Source organism: Melanerpes formicivorus, unplaced genomic scaffold (genome assembly GCF_026170545.1).
Source record: "Melanerpes formicivorus ecotype bairdi unplaced genomic scaffold, bMelFor1.0.p_v2 SCAF_21, whole genome shotgun sequence".
In the NCBI taxonomy this organism is placed as follows: domain Eukaryota; kingdom Metazoa; phylum Chordata; class Aves; order Piciformes; family Picidae; genus Melanerpes; species Melanerpes formicivorus.
This window is the reverse complement of record NW_027142373.1, coordinates 1,727,345-1,749,984: the sequence shown is the minus strand read 5'-3', so window position 1 is coordinate 1,749,984 and position 22,640 is coordinate 1,727,345. Positions and strand designations below refer to the sequence as shown.

Genomic DNA, 22,640 nt, shown 5'->3' with positions numbered 1-22,640 from the left:
GACTGGTGATTTCTTGTTTCAGGCAGTTCCTTCCCCAGGAGGGTGAAGTGCATCTTACTCCAGCAGTTAAAAGCACAGACAGCCACTGCTTTCCAGCTACACAGACAACAGTGTCAGGGCTCCTGGTGCTGTTTCATGTGCTCGATTGGTCTGCTAAATTGACAAGCTATCAAGGTCCCCTAATCCCCTGGCAAGCAACTAGGAAATAATTCCATAATGTGTTCTACTTTTAATCCACCTCTGAATTTCTCATCTCATGCAGACTGTGAGGTGCACACATGTGAGCACAGTGGAAAGGCTGTCAGTAAGATGCATTTTTATACCACTCAGACTTGGCTCCCAGGTAGTTTTTCTGTTGTTTGCCTTTTTAAATGCTCCATTCTTCAATGTCAGAACCCTGACAAAGCAACCAGACACAAAGCAGGAGCACGAATGGCCTCTTCTACCTGTACCTGCCAGCCTGCCTGCTCACTGCTGGCCCAGCTCCAGCTCAGAAGCTCCATCTCTCCATTGTGCCAACAGCAATGGGGCAAGAACAGCCTGTCCTCAGAGACCCCTGCCCTGAGCAGCTGTCAGCAGACACCTTGACCCACTTTTGCTGTCTGCAGAACGTCTGCCTCTTGAGCTATTCCCTCTGTGCACCTGGCCCAGCACAAAGGCAGAACCACCAAACCCTGGGCAGAGGAAGGGCTCTGCTGCAGCTCAGGATGGCTGAGTTTACCCCCACAATCTGCAGCCCCTCAGAGCTGAGCCCACACACACAGAGTCACAGAGGGATTACCTGCTGAGCTGGGGGTTAAAAGTGCACTGCAAGCAGCCATGGCCTGGCAGCAGCAGCTATCTCACCCCCTGGCTGCTCCAAGCCTCCCTACTGCATCTGTTCAGGCTCAGAGCCCCCCCCCAATTCACCACTCCCACCCCACAGGCTCTCAGTGGCCTCTGCCACGCCAGCAACTGAGGCCAATGAGTGAGCTGAGGGGAGGGAGAAGTTCTGGAGGACAGCTTCCAGCTTCCCTCAGCAACCTGCATCCCCTGAGGATTCTCCTCCATGGCCAGCACCAGGCAAACACAGGGGCTACAGTTCTGCTCAGTGGCCAACTGCTAACAAGAAATATGGAAAAATAATCTTTTCATGGGGATCATCTGCAGTAACCTAAACTAAAGCTCCACCTGAGGAGTTGTGAGCAGGAATGTACATGTTGTGGGCTTTCACAAAGTAGTTTTTAGTCCTTTTTTTGGGCCATAATTAAAAAGCAAACAGCTTATATTTCCTCTTGCTGTGTTTGTAATTCAATTTGTACTTTAACTGTGCCCTGGCCACACTAATTAACTTAGGACGATGAGCTGAAGAGAACTCACACGAAATCCAAATCCACTGCTCGGGGCTGAAGTCTCTTCCTGTCATCCCTTCGCACACAGACCCCAGCAGAGGCTCTCGGAACCAGCGCAGTGCACCCCTGTGCTGCTCTCAGGGAGAGACCACTGCAGTCCCCCGGGGAGCCCGCAGCCCCTTCCCGTCCTTTCGGCACACTCGTGTCTGTTGCTGCGCTGCCGCAGGCTGGGGGCTCCTTGGCTGCCTTGTCACAGACAGCGATTTCCCCTGATGTGGTTATGGGTCAGACCCACGGAGGGTGGCAGCTCGGAAGCTGTTCGGTCTCAGCTGTGTTCGGATTCCCCACAGCAGCTCGAGTTATTGCGGTGACAAACCCCTGATCCAGAAGGGATTCGCTGCTCCGGGTCTCGGGGCTCCGGATCCCCGCCCGTGTGAGGGCTGCTTCCCGAGGCTGCTGCAGCCCCGGTGCCGCTGTCAGTGTGTCTGGAGAGCGGATGGGAAGCCCATCGTCTTTGGGCTGGCGGCGATCAGCCAGCGCCGCACTCGCCAAGCCCCCGGCTCCAGCTTTGGCTCCGCCACTCATCCCAGCACGGCCCTGCTCCGCCTGCGCCGGTCCGGGAGCAGGAGCCGCCTGCGGCTCCCTCGCGGCGCCCTTCCTGCCGCCGCCCGCTCAGAGTAACGCAGCGCGGCCTCGGCCTCCCGCCCTGGCCGCTCGGCTGGCCCCTGGCCGCGGCCTTCAGACCTGCGACTCTCTGGGTGCTTCAGCGCCGGGGCCTGCTCTTCTCCGGCCCTGCCCGGTACCGACGCGGCCGCTGCCTGGCCCTGGCCTTGGCCCAGCCCCGTGAGGGAGCCCCTGGCAGCCGCCCGTCCCCGGTACTCCACTAGGACCCGCCCGAAGCGGCGGCCCCACGCTTCCCAGACACACCGGCAGGGGGCACCCGGCCACCGCCCGGCCCCGCCCGTCGCGCCACCGCCCCGCCCCTGCCGCGTGACGCGCGGCCCCGCCCCGGCGCGGCGGTGACGTCAGTGCCGTGCGCCAGCGCCGCGCTCCGCCCCCGCTGCCGCTGCCCGCGCCGCAGCCGAGGCCTCGCCGCAGAGCGAGGAGGAGGCGCCGGGAGCGCCCTGAGCCGCTGCCGCCCCGCCGGGCCCCCGAGGGAAGACGCTCGCCGGCAGCCATGGAGCTGGCGGACGGCGTGGTGTACCAGGAGGACCCGGGCGGCCCCGGCCCCGCCATGATGTCGGAGCGGGTGTCCGGGCTGGCAGGCTCCATCTACCGCGAGTTCGAGCGGCTCATCGGGCGCTACGACGAGGAGGTGGTGGCCGAGCTAATGCCGCTGGTGGTGGCCGTCCTGGAGAACCTGGACTCGGTGTGCGCACACAGCCAGGAGACCAGCGTAGAGCTGGAGCTGCTGCGGGACGACAACGAGCAGCTCCTCACGCAGTACGAGCGGGAGAAGGCGCTGCGCAAGCAGGCCGAGGAGGTGAGGCCGGGCGCCGGGCCCTGGGGCTGCGGCGGAGCCGGTGAAGGGCGGAGGCCCGTTCCCGAGGCGGGCGGCGGCTCCGGGCTTCCTCCCGTGGAGGCGGGGGGACTTCCTGGCCGAGGTGGCGGCCGGTCCACCTCCAGCGGAGCCGCCAGGGGCGGGGTGCTTGCGGAACCTGGGCCCGGGGTGCCCGGCGGCGTTCGCTGCCGGCTCCCACGCAGAGAGGCTCCGGCGAGTGGCCCTATCTGAAGGGAGCCAGCCAGTGACGAGCTCGGGCCGCGACGTGTGCCCGGGAGGCGGGGAGCGCTCCCCCCCTGCCGGCTCCGCTCTCGGTCTCCAGCGCCTCGGAGGGGCCGGTGCGCGCCGCTCTGGGCAGCGCTGTGTGGTGGCAGAGCCCTGGCGCCGGTGCCCGCCAGCCCGCTGCTCAGCACGGCGCTTCCCGGAGAGCTCCCTCGTCGCTCCCCAGAGCTCAGGTCTCCCAGGCACCGGCCCCGTGGAGGAAAAGCGGCGCTGCAAATCCGGACCCGGGCACTGCCGGCTTCGCGCTGTTGCTGCCCCTCCGGAGTGTCGCCGTGTCGGGAGGGGCCTTGCCCACCTGGGCTCGGTTATAGAGGGCGGTTACAAACGGGAATGCTTGGTGAAAAACACGGAAATAGGAGCTGTGAGGCTGAGGTTCCTCAGACTGGTTCATAAAAGCTGCACTCAGCAACAGGTGGGGCTGACCATCTGTGACACAGGCTCTGGCTTTGGATGTTGTTACAAAAATTGCAATAAAAACATCCAAGAGTGGCTTCAGCACAACTCATCTGGTTGGAGCCTGGTTCCCTGCGAGGTTAGAAAGCAGGGCAACAGAGAGCAGCTGTGTGGGGAAGCTTCCTCCAGCTCTGTGGCTGGCCAAAGTGCTGTAGGAAATTGGATTGCCAGCATTATCTGTAATGGGACAAGCCATCTTACAGGGCTATTTCCAGACTTTGTGTCCTCTGCTTATGTTTGGGGTGGTGCTTTACCTTCTGAATTTTCCCCAAACCAGAATGACAGCCCTGAGTGTGGGGACAACACTGACCAGGAACACCTGCTGGGAAATAGTAGCTCTCTACAAATATTTGTATGCTGTGGTTATAAATGACTGCAAAATGTTGTCTCAAAGGTGTTCCAGGACTGGATATGTTTGTCACAAAGTGCTGTGGTGTGGGAGGTGTCCCCCAGCTCTCAGAGCAGTCATCCTGCCTGTCAGACGTGTCCTTGTTTTACAGTGGACTTTGGCCAGGGGACTGCTGCTGGAAGGACTCAGTCACTCCTGACACGAGCTGGATGTAGAGGGTGTCTTTGGAAAGCAGATTTTATTTTCCTTAAGAGACTGAGAGGAAAGGAGTGATTAGTGTTTGGTGAACTGACTGATGAGAAAGTCAGGCTTGAAGCCAGTGTTTGTCAGGCTGGGAGCAGCAGGCCCTGGGCAGCAGAACAGAAACCATAACCAAGTGGTGACACAGGAAGGGCTGTGGCTCCAGGAGCTGCTGTGGGTAGGGTACTTCACTGCCATCTCCTTGGTGCCATGCTGAGCTCCCTGGAGAGGCTGAGCATTGTGCAGTCTGAACAGCAGTGCCCATGCTGGCAGGCAGCTCTGCTGGTGCTTTCCAGAAGGCAGGGGGACTTCAGGCTGTGGTCTGCTTTGGAAGGGCAAAGGGCAGCATGTTGTGGTGTGCTGGACATAGGTGAGGGTGTCTCAGAGCTGCAGCTTGGGACCTTCACCAGAGGCACACGTTGTGCTCAGAGCTGCTGAGACAGCTGACTTTGCCACTGCTGAGAGAGTCTGACGAGCGCAGTGTGGTTGAAATGAAAGGGAACATGAGCAGAGCACTGCCTTGGACCAGTTATTGGTGTGCTGTGTTCCTTCCCTTTCCTTGTGGAGGTTCAACTGGTGTCAGCTGATAGCAGAATGGGGAGTTGTAAAGTTCAGTAGTCCATGTCCCCTCTTCTGGCTGTCCCAAACAACTAGCAGGCTTCTTTTAGGAGCAGCTGTTGGCAGTGGTAAGCTGATGAATGTGACAGTTTGCTATTAGAATGGCAATCTCCCTGCATTGTTGTGCTCATTCATCTCTGTCGTTTCCTGTGCTTAAAAAGTGTAACTGAAGGAACCTCAGGAAAGGTCTTGCCTGTGGACTTCTGTTAAGGTGACTTTGAAAATAAGCTAGCTGCTTCCAGAAGTTCTGGGCCTCCTCAGTCCTTGAGGTGACTGTGAAGGCCCTTGTGTGGCTACTGACATGGTGTGTTCTGTGGCACAGACACAGGAACCAGCTCTTCTGTTGTGCTGCTTGCAGTTCTGCATAGCTTAGCTGCCTGCTTATGGTGCTGGGAACCTGTCCTGCCACAGAGAAGTGGGAGAGGAGGAGGGGTTTGGGGTGCACTGCTGAGTTTCACTCCCACAGAAGTACACAGTTCCCATACCTGGGCTCTGTGCCTAGCAGAAGGGGCTGGAGGGGACTTGGAAAGAGGACAGAGTCTGCTCCTTTTAACCCTGTCCAGATGTCTGGTGAATCTTTCAGCTTTTCTGCTGCTGATGGGATTAAGCTGTTCTTGCACTCTGTTCAGTGCATGGTTGCTACTTGTGCCACCATGAAAAGGGCTTTGCCACCATGAGAATTAGTTTAAGCAGCAGCATGAGCTTGATGCCTGCCTTCTCCTGCTGCCCTCAGGGTTCTCTTTCTCCCTTGGGTCTGTACATTGAGCAAACACTCTGCAGTCCAAGCTCAGGTGTTCCTGCTTGATGAGAGCAGAACTAGGCTCCATGCTAGAGACCCTTGCTGGAGTAGTGTGCCAGGTCCTGGGCTGTTCTCACTCCCATGCGTTCTTCTGCCCCCCAGTCCAGCAGAGCTGGCTTGGTTGCTAATTGTCTCTGCCTGCCCCAGGAAGCAGCAGCTGTTGGCTGAGGACCTGGCTCACTGCAATCAAGGTAGTGAGGGCCTGTCACGGGGTGCCACAGGCTGCCAAGTGGGAGGAACCCTGACATCAGATACGCTCAGGGTTGCACCTGGATTGTGTGACAGAAAACAAGTTGGGATACAAGCAAACAGAGGATGGCATAAATAGGAGAAGATGTTTGGCTGGCTCTGTGCTGCCAAGGGCTGGGATTGTTCTGTGTGTGAGAGAGGGCCCAGACCTGCCTGCCCTGCTCCTGCCTTGGCTGGGCTGAGATCAGGTTGATAGCTGTAAGCTTTGGGTGGATTCCATGAAGAGCTGGTTCCATGAAGGCTTCTGGGTGTTACTTGTGAGGTGCCTTTTCATACTTCCCATTGAAGGGCTTTAACAACAGGTTGGACAGATGGCTGTTGAAATGACACAGGTGATACTGCCTGGAGAACGTGGAAGGATTAAATGGGAGTTGCCAAACATAGTTTGTGGAGGTATCACAGGCTTGGGTTTCAGCAGGAGGCACGGGCTGGAGGTGTGCATCACATCCTGTGCTCACAGCTCCTTGTGTCCTCAGCAGCACTGGCAGCCAGACAGCAGCACCAGGGCCTTGAAACAAGGTGGCCTTTTAAGGACCACTCTGGCCATGTCTAGATGACATTGCATCTCTGATCTTGGGCACAGACCTGTTGGTGTCCTTCAGCTTGCTCTGGGAAAAGAAGCAGAGAAGTCTCACTGCTTGCTGGGGGGTGTGAGGGCTCTGTGGCCCGGGCAGGCTGTCACTTCAGGGGAGGAAGGCTCGCCTGTGATCTGCCTCAGCAGCTCAGGTTGAAACCAGAGGCTGTCTGTTGTCCATGCAGTCAGTGGGCACCACATCCCTCCTCTTGCAGCTGCACTGAGGTTTAGAACACACAGGGATGTGCAGTGTTTGGCTGTTGCCAGTCAGTTTGACAACTGAAAGGTGTTTTGGTCTGAGTGCTGCTGGGGGAGCTGATCTGGCCAGGCCTCCCACCAGAGCTGTGCAGGCTTAGTTAGGGCAAGGCCATCAGCTGCTCCAGCTTTGCCTGTGTCGTCAGCAGGAGAGCTGCACCCAAACAGGAAGATCCCAAGTCCAAAGTACTTAGGCCATGGTTTGATAGGTGTCATTTTCATCAGGGGGAAACAATGGCCCAGCTCTAATTACAGAAATGCTCTGAAGGATGAAACTTCAATTCTGACCTCACCAAAGTGAGGGCTGATCGGTGAAGGTAGCACAGCCTTGTAATCCAAGCCCAACTGCAGTGCCTGTGCAGTGGCAGAACCTGGGAGGGAGCAGAGGGTGATGTCTATCTTTAGGCTGATGAGTACCAATGACATTGATGGCTCTGGACGGCTGTCTGTGCAGAAGCAGGATTGTCCCTGGCCCCTTGCAAGTTGTCAGACACCTCTGACTTGGGGAAATCATCAGAGGAGCAACTAAACAAAGATGTTCCAGTCTTGCAATTCCTCCCTCCTGTGCTGCCATGTTGCATGTGACAAACCACGGTGGTCTTTAGCCCCAGTGCCAAATCTGTGTCTGGTTTGGCAGCCCCTCTAGAGAAGGGAGCCTGCCAAGAGCAAGCAGGACATGACTTGAGTCTTTCCAAGGGGCAAGGCTCTGTGATCATTTACTAGAGGAGACATGACACAAGTTTGGAGCTTGAGTTTCTCAGCATTACACTGCCCAGGGAAGGTTCCCAGAGGCTGAGGGGAGGATTCACACATCTGCCTCTGGAGCAGCAGAACTCATTTCAAAGGGTAGCAGTGCTACCTGGGCTGGTGTCAGCTGCTTCCCAGTTGTTCTGTGGTGTAGCTCCAAGCACAGTCATGTGAGCACCGTGCCTAGTCCTGTGATAGCCATGGAGAGCCTGGCTGAAAGGAGCTCTTGTTCCACTTCATAGATTTTGATGCTTCTACATCTGAAGTGATTTTTAGTAAATCTGCTTCTGATGCCCCTGTGAAACTGAAGCTCTTTGTGTAGGGTTAGGAGGTGCTGGTCTTGGAAGAGCTCTGAAACAGTGACCAAAGCTGGCAGCAGCTTACTAGAAGCTGCTGTGTGAGTATCTGCAGTGCTTCCCCCTGAGCTGCCCAGCAGTACCTAGGGTGCAGTCATGTTCCTTCATCTCTAACCCTCTGTCCCTCTTCCCCATGGTGCCCAGCTGCAGCTCCCTTCCTGGCCCTTGAGTTGTCTTTTAGTGTTTGATCTGCAGAGGCTTCTGGTGGTTCCTGGCTGTAGGATGAGCCCTCTGGAGCTTGTGCTGGTGGCCTTGTCCACAGCAGATAGCTATGTGACCAGAGACATCTGTGGCTGTCAGAGCTGTCCCTCCTGCTGCCAGCACACACTACAGTTCTGAAGGGTTTGGTTAAGACAAAAAGCAAAACCCAAGCTTTTGGAACTGCTGTGATGCTGAATTGGTGACTTCATTGTCATGAAATGGAATCACTGAGAGCTGAACCCCAGAGCACTGTGAGCTGGTCAAGCAGGGCAGCAGATATGGTCAGCAGGGTCAGAGTGCCCATAGTGAGCTGTCTGTGCAGGGGGCAGCTTGCAGGAGGTGGTTGTTGGAGGAGGACTCCAGAGCATCTGATGGCCTACCAGATGATCACAGTGATGGGATGGGAATGAGAAGGTAGTGTGGAGCTCTGCTTAGCACTGCTGCAGAGTCTGTAGCCCCATGGCTCATGGGGCAGGGCAGTGTGTAAGCTCAGGGAGAGTTCAATCAGTCCCAGGCAGGTTGCTCTGAAGGTGGCACCCAGTGGAGAATCACTGCAGCAGCCCAGGTGGGACAGTGAGCTGCTGGACACCAGGCTACATGTCCAAGTGTGGGCTGTGGATCTGCTCTGAGCTTTGGGAACTGCCTGCACCTCTCCATGCTGTGAGGGACCGCTGTGTCCTGCCTGCTGCTTGAGCTGAGAGCCTTTTAGCAGCAGCCCTGGCAGTGGCTGTGGATCTTGCCCAGAGAGAGTGATCTGTAAGCCATTGCTGAGTCTAACTTCACTTTTCTGTGCAGAAATTCATCGAGTTTGAAGATTCCCAAGAGCAAGAGAAGAAGGACTTGCAGACCAGAGTGGAAGCTTTGGAATCTCAGACTCGGCAGCTTGAGCTGAAAGCCAAGAACTACGCTGACCAAAGTAAGTGCCACGTGTCCCTGGGGTGACACCAGAGCCTCCCGAGTGCCATGCTGCCAGGGACCAGCACAGCTCTGGCAGCAGCTTGCTGTGCTTTGGCAGACAACTGGGTTGAACTCCTGTGCAGCTTTGTTTCCTTTGGAATTCAGGCAGACAAGTTAGAGACAAGCTTGGGACTCAGAGCCTGGGTCCTCTGGTGTCTTCCTGGGTTGGACTGCTCTCAGCCCAGGCTGTCCTTGTGCTCAGCAGCTGCTTCAGGAGGTGGTTAGGACTTATTCCCTTGTTAGCAGTCATAAAAGAAGGGAATTTTCTTCTCATTAAACTGTTGTCTGTGCTAAAAATAAATGTCACCTCTGGGGTTAGGAGCACTGCTGGGATGGGAATGCCTTTGGTGCTGCTGCTCATTAGCTCCTGGGTAGTTCTTGCTGCATTATTTATGAGGCATTTAGTTTTTACAGGAAGAGTTCAGGAAGAGCCCTTCTGCTTCCAGAGATGTTGTGTGTAGTTCCTGAACACTTGGGTGAGTTCTGGGGAAAGGAGGAGGCTCAGTTTTCCTGCACTGCTGACAGTGACAGCCCTTCTGCTGGCCTCTCCTCCCCAGCTGTGTCCTCATGGAGAGGAACACCAGCTCCAGTGTTTCTGCTTCTGGTGGAACAAAGGGTAGAGGAAACAAAATCCTGAAACCCACAGAATCACCCCCCCCTGCCCTGCAGTCCTCAGCTGAAGACCCCTGCTGCTGGTGAAGCATCAGTGGGGGTTTGCCTGTGAATGAAGGTTGTGGTTCCTGCTTACATTGAACCTTTTTAGCAGAGTGCAGAAGTGATGCTAAATATGAATGAATGTGGATGTTTTGCCGAGCTCCTGGGCTCCCTGCTTTGCCACAGGCTGCTGTCTCTGCCAGTGAGTATACAGTTTTTGTTGCTGGGCCATGCAGCTGTGTAAAGTGAGACTGTCCCCAGCCTGATAAGGCTGAGATAAGATCAGGCTCTCAAAGCAGAATGCCAGTTGTCAGACAGGTCCTTTTCACTCTTTCTCCCTTTGCTTCTCCTGCCCATAGCACAAGTTAGGGCTCTCTTCTTCAGCTTGCTGTGTAATAATCTGTCAGGTGTGATTTTTAGTGGCACAGGTGAGTGCAGGGCAGAAGTGCAGTGCACTGCTGGCAAGATGGACATAAATACATGCAGTGCTGAAACAATGAAGGTTTGGAATGCTGCTGGCAAATCTTGGGGGCAGGGACTACCTTGGGCCCGTTGCAGGCTCTGCACAGTGATGGAGGAACTCCCCAACCAGGCACCTAGTGAGAACCAGGCTCACTGCTCCCCAGGAGTCCATCTTCATAGATGGGGGCAAGCTGTAATGGATAATCACAGAGCACATTGTAGGGACTGGCATCAGAAGTGCTTTGATTCTTGTGAGTGGAAATGTGTTGAAAAACAGCAGGAGAGGGGAAAGAAAACACTGCAGCAAGAGCTGGGTGCTCGGCTTTGGTCATGAGGGGCACTGCTTGCAGAGTGCCTCTGCTCTGAGCCCACAGCCCAAACAGCTGGCACCAAGGGCATGGCACCAGAGTTGCCATTGCTTGTTCAGTGCAGAGTACCAAGGAGCAGCCCACAAAGGAGCCCTGATGGCATCACTGGAGCTTTTCCACAGAGGCTGCACCCACCACATCCTCTGGGCATGCCATCCTTGGTGCTGCCTGTGGTTCTGCTCCTGGGTGACCAGGGCTTTGCCCTGGAGAGTAAGGTTTCCAACACAGGTACTGCTGTAAACTTTCAGTCCCATTGTGTGTCTGTAGATAGAAAATGAGAAGTGTTTGCATGAGAAACTCAGTTGTTGCAGGAGCACCACTGAGCGTTGTCTGGAGCTCCTGTAAGCAGTGGTTGGTGTCGGAGGAGTTGTGGTGTTGGACCAGCAACTTCTGAGCAGCTCCAAAACCTTTTGGTTGGAGGAAAACCTCTTGTGATGGCAAAAATGAAACTGGAGAAAAAAGGCTGTGTTGGAGACTGAGTTGTGCTGATCTGGGTGGGTGAATTTGTCTGGGGCAACATGAAAGACTAAGAGAGAAGTGACACACTGCTGATGCAGAGCAACATCAAAGGCCAGAGGCACAGCTGCTGAACACCTAAGGAATTATGCAAGTGAGCTGTTGAGTGCTCCAGTTCCGGGGCCGTTGTGAGCCACAGGAGATGGTGAAATCCTCAGCAGCTGGACAGATGCAGGCTGAGTTTCCATTCCTGCATCATGCCCAGCACTCAGCCCTGGTTCTTGGTGGCTCGTGCCCCAAACATGGCAGTGTTGTGTCCTGGGGTGCAGGACTTGTGTCTGGGTGCAGGACCATGCTGCAGTGGTGTGGCTCTTCTGGCCCTGGCGCATCTCCCAATCTCCCTTTGTACTGCTGCTGTCACTGCCTGTCCCTCCCATCAGAGGCTTGGCAGTGCCTGTGCTCACACTGTCTGGGCTGGGGAGCTCCAGGCAAGGGAAATGTCACAGAGCTCCTGCAGGGCTGTTTAGGGCTGATGTTGGCACAGGTAGAGGTTTCAGAAGCTCTTGCTGTGGGTCTTAGCAAACCCTTAGTGAGTGAGCAAACGTTGTTGTGTGGTTTCCTGGCTTGACTGCGCTTTGCTGGATGGTTCCTTGCTTTGCTCGACAGCAGAGGGCACCTCTGGATGCACCAAGCATGGCCATGCCAGCTCCAGAGCAGACACATTTGGCACTTCAGTTCTTGTCTTCTCCTTCCCTCCTACTTCAGTGATGTCTGAGGCAGACCCCAGTTTTGGTGCCATCAGACATGCAGACATGCCTGACAAGAGCTGGGATGCATCTCACTGCTGCAGGGCTTGGCTGTGGTGTGACCCCAGCCACTGCTTGTCAGTGATTTGCAGCACCAGGGAGAGGGTTTCAGATCTCAGCCTCGAATGTGGACCACCAAACACCTGCAGCTGTGAAACCTGTAGCAGCAGTCTGCAGCTCACTTGTCCAGCAGAGCTGCAGGAGGGTGCACAGTGCTGCTCTGGGCACTGCCTGCTCTGCAGTTACCTCTGGTGCTGGAGTGATGTCCCCTCTGGAGGGTCCATTTGTTGCCCTTCTCCCTTTTTGGCAGTGTCCATTCTTTTTGTGCACTACAGGCTGCTAGTTCAGTTGTTTGGGAGCAAAAGGCAGCTGTGGGGTGTTCTGGCTTAGGAGGGGAGTGGAGCAGCTTGGGAGGGTGCTCTCTGGAGCAGCCATTCTCAGGGTAACTGTTTCAGCAGAGTCTCGAAGCAACCCTGTCTGGGTGCAGTGCTCCCGGGTGGAGGTGGCCAGCTGTGGGAGCTGGAGAGCTTGGTTGCTTTTCTGGGTCTGCCTGGTGCTAGCATGCAGCCAAGGTAACAGCCAACTCTGGCAGGCCAGCCAGGCACAGGAGCTCCACACCTCGGGTTATCAAACCTCAGCTGCGTCACTTATGCTCCAGTCAGATGATGTTTAGAGAGGACTGCACATGGAAATCGACAAGAACCCAAACAGCTCCCACCCTGAACTACAGCCACCAAGAAACCCCAAACAAACCAACAAACAGCTCCTGGTCTCCAGAGCTGCAAAGGCTGTGCCACAGCTGCTGGCCTGCTCGGGTTTCCCCTGTCAGATGCCATCTGCAGCACCCTGGGTTGTATCTGGGGTATGAGACAAACACTTTGGCAGCTGACCTGAAAACATCCAGGTCTGATTTCCCTGGAAGCCAGCAGAGCTGTCACTGGCCTCAAGAGAAGGTGCCAGAGCAGGCTCTGTTGTGAAGCTTCTGCAGATGTTCCTTGATGTCACCTCAGCTCTGCAGACAGCAGCACTGCTGCCCTGTGCAGCCAGGGAGACAACCCCTGGAGGCACCCAGCACTGAGAGCCACCTGCGCAGAGCTGCAGCAGCATGGACCTGGCTGGTGAACAGGGAGCCTCTGGTGGGAACTTTCAGCTGGGAAGCTGCAAATGGGTTTGAGATCTGACTTGTAAGTTGTCTGTGTGCACATGAGGATGTGAATAACCAAACTGGTGTGCAGTTGGTCTGTTCATGAAGCTTTTCCTGGGCAGGGCTCGACTGTCCTGTTCATTCCAAGGGATACAGGGAGCTTTGCAGTGCATCCCTGGCACAAGTAGTGAAGTCAAGGCATGCTCAGTGGGAGTGCAAGTGCAGCAGCATGAATCTGGTGTCAAGCAAAGGAACAGTGCAGCCCAACTTCTTGCTGAGCAGATATGGAGCTCACTGCTGCCACCTCTCTCTGGGTGTTTGTCCTCTCTGCTGCTTTGTTTGCAGCCCTTGGCTCTCACTGAATCCAAAGCACCCTCCTCCAAAGGCAGCAGGAGCATCAGTGTACCCTGGAGAGGGAGTGTTTGTGTCTGGTAGAGCATCTCTGTTCTTCTCCTGGCTGTGCTGTGGAGTTCAGGAGCAGCTGGCGGTGGGACTCGGTGCCACTAGAGGGAGCAAAGGGCACAGTAGCTCTGCAGAGTGATCCTGCTGCAGGGATCAGTAAAATGGAGTAGAAAAGGAGAGCAGCCACTGGCCTGCTTCAAACTTGTCTTTTAATAGAGCTGAGCAGAAGTGGAGAGGAGGTTGGGATCCACCAGCACGTCACTAAGTGCTCCTGCAGCTCTCTGAGGCAGTGTTGTGCTGGTGTTTAGGGGCTGGAGTTGGTGGTTAGAGCAATTCTCTTGCTGTGGATGTTGCAGTGATGGAGAAAATAGCTTGAAATGGCTCTTGGAATCTTACAGTCTTGAGTTGTCTCTGGGTGGCTGCCTTGAAAACCAAATCCAGTCTGCTGTAGCTTCACTGTTTGGGCTGGGTTTTCTCAGGAGGATCCTTGCCTCAGTAGCCAGGTGGCTGAAGGAAGCATCCCAGCATCCTTCCATCAGAGCTTCTCTTGGTAGCACACTGCTAGGGCCAGCCTCAGGGTGAGAAGTTGATGCTGGGCCCAAAGGATTTTCAGCTGGGTACTGGGTAGAAGCTGGCTGTAAATGACCATGGTAGTTTGGAGGCCAATCTGTACAGGATCACAGCGTGTTAGAGGCTGGAGGGGACCTCCAAAGATTGTCCAGTCCAGCCCACTGCAGAGCAGCATCACCTGGAGCAGGGCCCTGGTGGGGTCTCTCCTGGCATGTGGCTGTCTGTGCACAACAGAAGTGGCACAAGGCTGAAGGAGATTCTTTATGCTCTCTCTCAGAGCTTTGGGTTTGTGGGGCTGAGACAGTGCATACTCCACCAGTGCAGGAGTGCCAAGGCTGAGGCCATGCAGCTGTGTGCTATGAGCAGAGCATCCTTGGCAGCTGAATTGCCTGCACAGCTCAGTGCCCCACTCCTTACCTGAGCACTGGGCCCAAAGGTGTCTGCTGTGCCGAGGAGCTGAGCTGGTCCCTTGCTTTACAAACCACTGTGCTGCTGCTGTCCAGGCCTTGGCTCTTCAGGCTGTGTGGTACCACTTGTGTGGTAGCTTCATTATTTTTGTAACATTTTTCTTTTTCCAGTTAGCAGACTTGAGGAGAGGGAAGCAGAGCTGAAGAAAGAATACAATGCACTTCATTCAAGACACACAGAGGTAGGTCCTGATGCCAAGCTGTCAGGAGGGAGCTCTATGGAAAAGTCTTGTGAGCAGCTGGGGAAATCTGGGAGATTTTGGGCTGGTGACTGCTGGCTGGGGGTTGCATGGCTAATGCTAGCTGCAGCCAGGCTTTGGCTGGGGTCTGTGCCCAGCTCGGTTTGCTGATGCATTTGTCAAGAGGACAGCTTTGCCAGATCTTTGTGAGCTCTGAAAGAGGAGGAATTTGCTTTTTGTTCTTTCAAAGACATCTCTTCAGAGCACACCAACAAACTTTCAAGGCCCCAGAAATGGCATTGCAATCTCAGACTCTTTCCAGCAGTTGTCTGTTGGTTTTACTTGTCCCACTGAAGGAACAAATTACTGAGACTGATGATTAAAAGAAGTCCTGCCACACCTACTGATAGCTACTGAAACCAGCATGGGCTGGTGAAGAGGAACCACGTTTGACTTTGCTAAAGGAAATAAAAGCCCCACTTGTACAGCTGGTTCTGAAGGCTGGAGGGCCTTGCCAGGCTTTGGCTTCTCAGCAGCAGCTCTCTCCTGGGCACTGTGCTTGGGCTGCTGAGGAAATCGTTGGCTCTGATTCACCTCGACTCCCATCACTGAGCACAATCCTCCTTCTTCTGATTGCTCTGCCCTTGTTTGAAAGGTCAGACAGCTCCTTGCAGCTCACCTCTGATAGAGGGGATGCAGTGCTGACTGCTCTTCAACAGACCACATGTGGGAAGGGAAGAGCAAATACAGATGCTGGGTTTGGTTACCTGCTGTGCTTCCTTAGCTGTCTGGAGGTGAGGGGGACACTGCCCACAGCTGAAAGCAGCCTGGAAGCACAAGCAGCATGGAGCTCTGGAGCACTGCATGACCAGATTGCTGCAGCTCCTGCAGAGGAATGTTGCTGTGCTTGCTGAAATCCTGTCTTTAAGGTCCTGTTTGGCACTCGGTAGTTAACTGGAGAATGCTGCACTGTTGCAAACTGGAAATGGTAGTAAAGTGAGAAGTGACAAAGGTTAACGCTGCTGAAGTGCTCCAGAGTGCTGTGTGCTTGCAGAGCTGTAGGCAGTGCTGGTCAGGAGCTCTGGGTGCTGCCACAGGTGGTTCTGTGGTGGGCAGCACTCCCCACTGCCCTGCTGATGTTCTCAATGTCTTTTTGCTTAGGTTTTGCTCCAAAATGGACAACAGCCTCTGCTGGTTTGGTTCCAATTTATTACATCTTTTTGCACCTAAATTCCCTTTCTTTGGTGTAGGGAGAGGTGCTTCCTTGGGCTTGCTTGTTGCTGAGGTGGCTGTGTCCTTGCTCCATACAGCAACTCAGCTCTTCTGGCCCCTTTCTTTTCAGCAGGCTTTTGCTTTCTTTGTTTCCCAGGCTCAGCAGTTTTATTTTTCTCCCTTAGGAGCATTTCACCTCTCTCACTTTAGGCTACATAGCTGCACAACATAAAAGCCTTCCCCCTTCGTTCCTTAATGCACAGCCTGTGTTTCAGACTTTGGTGTCTCTCTTCTAGCTCTTGACTTCACTGAGGCTGTGTAACTGTGTCCCCTCTGAGTACCTCCCTTCCTGCCCTGGCTGCCTCTGCAGAGATCCCTTCCCAGCAGCTCATGGGCATTGCACCTGACCATTTGCAGCCAGGATGAAGGCCTATTTAAACTGCCAGAGTGGAGCAAGCCCTATTTAAATTGCTCAGTCTTGGATAGTTACAGCAGAGAACCAAATCCTGACCCAGTGTGTGTTGTGCTGAGCCCTGGAGTCTCCTTGGAGTTCAGCCTGCTGGAGCCAGGGCTCTGCATTGCAGCTCCAGCCTGCCCTAGCAACGAGGTGCCTGCAGCTGCAGCAGCAGGGCTGCCCTGGCTGTGTGCAGTGCTGGGAGCAGGCTTCACCCTTCTGAGGAATTCTGTGGTGCTGCTCTCTGCAGGGTGGCAGATGAGCTCCTGGTTGCAGTGGAATGTGTGCCCTCAAGCTTCCTGCCCCAGTGGAGCTGTGCTCCAGCTAACTGGTGTGATTTTAACTGGATTAGGGCATGGTAACCTGAGCAGCTGAGCTGGGAGGCTGGGAGGTGGAGTGTGCCTGGACATTGGTAGCAGGTAGTGAAGAGAATAAAGTGTTCAGTAGAACAGTGTGTGAGTGCAGCCTGAAAGTGTCCTTACATCCATGTCCTCATCCCTGCACCCTTGTCTTCTTCCACTTGCAGCCACTTCTGGTCTTGCTCTGCCTCTGATGCCCAGAGCAGAGTTAAGGACTCTGCTGGAGTTCCTGAAGCTGAGCTTCTGGAATCTCACTATGCCAGGTCTTGTTTCCACCTTTCTCTGGCTGTAAAGGACCAGATGCAGGAGTCATACCCATGGCACAGGTTTTGAGAGGCCTGGTGAAGGCTGTTTTGCATTTGTTACCAAGCACTAGAGCATCAGCATCTGCTCTGCACAGACCTCCCAGGTCGCTGGTTTCTGTTCAAGGGAGTGATTCTGTGTTCTGGGAAACACCAGGGCAAGGTGTTGGAGATCTTTCCCTGACATACTGAATATGGGCTCAGTTTAATGAAACATAATTGGGCCCTGGCAGCTCCTCAGCACTGTGCACTGATGGGATGTGACAGCAGAGCTCTGGCACTGGCAGGGTGCTTTGGCCGCTTGAGAGAAACAGGCACCCCCAGCACGGCCCCAGCAGGGACAGGGCCACAGAGGGCAAGGTGGAAGTGCCTGGGTGAAGCTGTCCTGGTGGAGAGGTCTTGGTCCAGCATGGGCAGCAGGCACAGTGACTTTGAGGTTAGACTTCAGATAATGTTCCAGCCAAGAGTTCTTCTACAGCCTTGTGCCACACAGTGACAGCTTGGTGTGTGAGGCCTGGGTTGAATCCTTACCTGCTGCTGTGTCTGGCAGCAACAGCACCTTGCATGGGGGTAGAGAGCCAGCAGCAACAGCACCTTGCATGGAGGTAGAGAGCCACCAGCAACAGCACCTTGCATGGGGGTAGAGAGCCACCAGCAACAGCACCTTGCATGGGGGTAGAGAGCCAGCAGCAACAGCACCTTGCATGGGGGTAGAGAGCCAGCAGCAACAGCACCTTGCATGGGGGTAGAGAGCCAGCAGCAACAGCACCTTGCATGGGGGTAGAGAGCCAGCAGCAACAGCACCTTGCATGGGGGTAGAGAGCCAGCAGCAACAGCACCTTGCATGGGGGTAGAGAGCCACCAGCAACAGCACCTTGCATGGGGGTAGAGAGCCACCAGCAACAGCACCTTGCATGGGGGTAGAGAGCCAGCAGCAACAGCACCTTGCATGGGGGTAGAGAGCCACCAGCAACAGCACCTTGCATGGGGGTAGAGAGCCACCAGCAACAGCACCTTGCATGGGGGTAGAGAGCCAGCAGCAACAGCACCTTGCATGGGGGTAGAGAGCCACCAGCAACAGCACCTTGCATGGGGGTAGAGAGCCAGCAGCAACAGCACCTTGCATGGGGGTAGAGAGCCAGCAGCAACAGCACCTTGCATGGGGGTAGAGAGCCAGCAGCAACAGCACCTTGCATGGGGGCAAGGAGGCATCAAGCCCAGCAGGGAAAATGCTGCTGTCCCATAGGGCTCACAGTGAATCCTTAAATGTGAAAGGTGTTTACAGGGAAGGGGGGGGGGGGACTTCTGGACTGAATCAAGGAGATTCAGGAAGTGTCATTTGGGTTAATAAATCTCACTGATGTGGGACATAGGAGGATCTATATATACCCAGCTGGTCACATGTTCCCAAGGGGAACAGCCCCTCGTGCCAGACAGAAGGGATCTGGGGATGAGCGCTGAGGGCTGTGGTGCTGAGCCTGCTCTGCACCTGGCTTGGGGAGGGCACAGACAGGGAGGAGGAGCAGCAGAGAAGGGGAGGAGGTGTGAGGGAGGTGATCCCAGCCTGGTTGAGGAACAGGTTGGGTAGCAGTACCCACACGTGTTGCATACCCATTGGTGTGTGACAGAGAAAGGGTCAGGCTTGTGTCCCTTGGCAGTGCTCCTCTTGTAAGGGTAGGAGTAGGAGTGGTGAGAGCTGCTGGTTGTGTGGGGGTTTTCCTAACCCTGCTCTCTTCATCCCATGTGTCAGGTGCTCCCTGGGAAGGTATTGCTTGTTCAGCTGAACAGCTCCATATGTGTATTCAAAATCTTCCTTTAAGGAGCCGATTGGGGTGCTGCAAGCTGGGGTGCTTGCAGGTAGCTCAGCTTCTGCTCAGCAGTGTCTCCCTCCCATGATGAGGGTATGGACAGGATAAAGAGTGTTCCAGTGTGCATTTCAAAGCTGTGAATTGTCCTTTTCCTGGGATTTCTGCTTTCATTTTGATTGCAATAAGCTTGCTGTGCAAAGTGAAGCACAGGAGCTGTTGGGACACCGAATCTTGGCTGCTTGGTGGAAACAACACCCAAGAAGTGTGGATGGTTGAAGGTGGAGCTTTCCATTTCTTTGGTTGCTTCTGTGTATGAGCAAGCATTAAGAAACTTCAGGAGGCAAATGCCCTGGTCCTGGTAGAGCTCTGCATTTGTCAGCTTGGTGGAGGATGGATTTTGTAAGCTTTAGGCAGCAGTTAAAGGGTATTATGTAATGTTGCTCTAAAAATAGCCTGGTTTGGTTTCTTTCTGGTCTGAATTCTGCTAATTAGCTCAGGTGAATGCTGGGAAAAGCAGGGTCTGTACAGAACCAGTGCTCCCCACAGCAGTGGGCAGTGCCTGGAAGATGCAGCTGGCAGGGGGTCTGAAGCCAGGCTGCCCCAGCAGAAGAAGCTCAGGCGAAGGACATGCACTGATGTCCAGCTGGTGCTGGCAGGTAGTGTCTGTGCTGAGGCTGGCACTAACTCAGTGCATCCCAGTGTACCAGCCTGGGACACACAGCCCTGGCTTGGCAGTGCCACACAGGTGCAGAATTCCTGACTCCAGTCCTGTTGTGTGCAGCTGCCACAGAGCACAAGGCCCTGCAGTGCCTGTTAGCAGCACTCCACAGGTGCCTGTGCCCTTTCTAGAGACTCAGCAGCAGCAATGGCAGCTTCACAGAACAGGGACTTTTGCCTAGAGGAAGCCTTTGAGATGTGACCTGAATGTGTCTGAGGAGCGAAGTGCACTAAATGCTTCTGCAGCACGCCTGTGGTTCTTCCCCTTCCCTTGCTTTGTTCCCAGTACCCCACTCCTCTGTGCACACAGGGGAAGTGCTAACAGTACCCAGTGTCCTGCAGCCTTCTCCTCAGGCTTTCTTGGGTTTCATTGCCAACGGAACCTTTTGGAGTACAGTGAGCCCTGTTCCTTTTTTCCACGCCTGTCCTCAATCAGTTATATGCTAAGCAGCACCATCCCTTGCCAGGTGAAGTCAGGATGCATTAAATAAGTCATGAGTGCAGGAGTCTGTGCCTTGGCCTGTGCCTGGCTGTCTTCAGAGGCACAGGACAGGGCAACAGAGCTCCTCCTGAGCACTGGAATCCACAGGACACTCAGGCCTTCCAGAGGTGGCAGTCTGGGTAACTTAAAACCCAAGCTCCATTCCTGCAAAATACAGAAAGCTTGAGTGTGTTCGAAGGCACAGCAGAGAGATGTTGCCTTGCTCTGTCTGCAGCAGGATCTGGTTTGTGTTGTACATTCACAGTGCACACAGCCTGACCTTCACTGCCCTTCCCCCCGGGCTGCAGGGACAGGGGTTGACATACAAGAGAAACTCCAACAGCTACTGGACATGCAGGTCTGAGACAGCCTCCCAAATGGCCTTGAACCTGGCTCCTGAGGCCAGACCTCTGTAGCATCAGGTGCAGCTTGTGTGCCCTTGGGATGCTCCCAGTGCAGGAATGCACAAGGTCTCCAGTTCTGTTTGGTGTGGGCTCCTCACCTGGGTGCTGGGTTTACAGATGGTGTGATTGTGTCTCTCTTCATCTATTTCTTGAGTATTTCTGCAGGCTTTGGCTATTTTTAGCATTCCAGGGAAAAATTGTAATGTACTGGATAAGAATGGTGCAGTTGTAGTAGAAGCAAACGTTACTAAATCCTGCTTCTGTTTCTCTGTCCTCTAAACAGATGATTCACAATTACATGGAGCACTTGGAAAGAACCAAACTTCATCAGCTGTCGGGGGGTGATCAGCTAGAATCCACCACACACAGCAGGATTAGGTAAGCTGTGCATTATCCTCTCACCCTGAAAGGAAAGAAAGGACAAATCCACTGGTTTGTGTGTGCAAGACTTTGTGCTTTAATCCCACAACAACGGCTCGGCTGAATCCCAACCATTTGCTGTGTGGTTGGAATGTGGTGGGGAGCAGAGTGGGAATCAGCAGAGAGAGGCTGTGCTGTGCTGAGGCAGACTTGGTGTGGCAGCCTGGCAGGGTCTCAGCTCCATCCTGGCAGGGTCTCAGCTTCTCTGAGCCTTGGCTTTGGGCTGGATAGGGATATGCCAGCAGCTGGCCCCAGAGCAGGGCTACCTTGCAGTGGCTTTATGCAGGGCTCGTGGAAGGTGTGTGGCTGGTCCCCGTTTGTGCTCAGGCTGCTGTGAGTAATTATGCAGATCGTGAAGCTTCCCAGCCTATGAACGGTGCAGGAGGAGGGAGGATAACTCCGGGGCTGGCCGAGTCCCTGCCTTGCTGCATAGATGCTGCGAGGAGCTCCGGCGAGGGGGAGGAGAGCGGTGATGTCATTGCTCCGGAGCTGCTGCAGGAGCGCGGCAGGCTGCCGCTGCCGGCATTGTGTTTGTGGCAGCGGCCGGATGCCAGGCAGTGCCTCGGCAGCGCCAGGCTGGGCCCCCGCGTAGCCGCCGCGGCCCCGGCGCCACCATGCCCGCGCAGCGCCATGAGCCCCGGCTGCATGCTGCTTTTCGTCTTCGGCTTCGTGGGCGGCGCCGTGGTGGTGAACTCGGCCATCCTGGTGTCGCTCTCGGTGCTGCTGCTGGTCCACTTCTCCATCTCCGCCGGGGTGCCGGCGCTGACGCAGAACCTCCCCAGGATTCTCAGGTACCTCCCGGACCTGCCCCGCTGCGCTGCCTCGGCCTTGCCCTTCCCGGCAGAGCGAGGGGGAGCTAGGGATGGGCGTCAGAAATTCATCAGACCTGGCGCCTGTGGAGTGGGAGATGGCAAAATGGGTTTGTGGTGTTTAGCAAGTGCCAGGCAGCTTGTGGCTTGTGCCCAGGCTTGTCTGGAAAGCTGTTGCATTGCTGCATTCTGAGCTGCAAAAGGAGCTGCAGGGATGGCGGGATGGGTAAAGCTGGTGGTCAGGGCATAGCCAGGCACCTGCCTGAGCTTGGGGGCCAGGAGTGTGTGCAGTCTGAGGCCTTGCACTACTCGATTTCACTTTCCTGAATCAGTAGAGCTGTGTGGGATGAGTGGATTGATCATCTCCCAGCCACAGCCATTAGCTGTAGCGGCGTTGGTGCTACAATTATTGTTTGGTGGGGGAAAAACAATCCTCCATGATTTCAGCATTAGAGCTGTTCCAGCCTGTTCACCATTGTTCAGCACACTGTTGTCCTCTCCTTTTGCTGTGCTCGTATGGCAAGCTGCCAGCCCTGTCTGTCCCCCCTCCTTCTGTGTGTCCTACTTGCCTGGAACAGCAGCAGAGACGTTAAAATTTTGTGACCAAAAGTAATCTTGACACACTTTAGTACCATAATTACGAGTGGAAAAGAGCTGGAAAAGTTCTGAAATGTAGCTTTCTGACCTGAAAACTTGGCACAGTTTGGCTGTGGTTGTAAATGGAATAGTGAAGGATTCAAAAAGGGGAAAAGGCTGGAAAACTGTTCCCTGAAAAAGCTGTGGGACAACATCTCCTTAATGCGTGGTGCTGGGAGACTCTGGGTAGGACTTGGTAGGGCTTTTAACTTGGGTCTCTGAGCAGAGAAGGCAATCCACAGATGAAAGGAGTAGCAGCTCTCAGGAGCTGATGGCAGATGTGAGTAGTTACAAAGGCACAGGAGCAGCCTGAAGTGTAGCTGTAGGCTGAGCTGGGCAGTAAGGCTGCACTTGCTCCAGAGGGTGGGGAAGAACCAAGCCCAGGCAAATAACCCCCAACTCCAGAACAGCAAAAGCATCTTCAGGAACTTGTAACAGATTTTGGTGTTTGTTTAAGCAGTCAGATGGCTGAAGAGCAGCTCTTTTGTAATGTGCTTTTGCTGCCCTCCAGAATGCTGCAGGGAGGGGGTCAGAAGCTTTTTCCCTCCCGTAGTAATTTGGTTTAGGATTTACAGGAATTGGAGCTTGGGTCCTTCAATCTTGTATCCCTTTATAAAA

The 22,640-nt window shown here is 54.8% G+C and overlaps 1 protein-coding gene across 5 annotated transcripts in view; it reads left to right on the top strand.

Annotated features, from left to right (window-relative positions):
• The first annotated feature begins 2,417 nt into the window (after window positions 1-2,417).
• SPAG9 (sperm associated antigen 9) overlaps window positions 2,418-22,640 on the top strand; it is a 50,450-nt gene continuing 30,227 nt past the window's right edge. For 2 of the 5 annotated variants that reach the window (XM_068150988.1, XM_068150987.1), the window contains exons 1-4: window positions 2,418-2,814; window positions 8,751-8,871; window positions 14,353-14,423; window positions 20,441-20,535. In XM_068150988.1, coding sequence (XP_068007089.1) covers window positions 2,509-2,814; window positions 8,751-8,871; window positions 14,353-14,423; window positions 20,441-20,535 — 593 coding nt within the window. In that variant the 5' untranslated portion in view covers window positions 2,418-2,508. Of the gene's footprint in view, window positions 2,815-8,750; window positions 8,872-14,352; window positions 14,424-20,440; window positions 20,536-21,115; window positions 21,369-22,640 lie in introns of those variants that run through there. The other 3 variants (XM_068150991.1, XM_068150989.1, XM_068150990.1) reach the window with 3 other exon arrangements.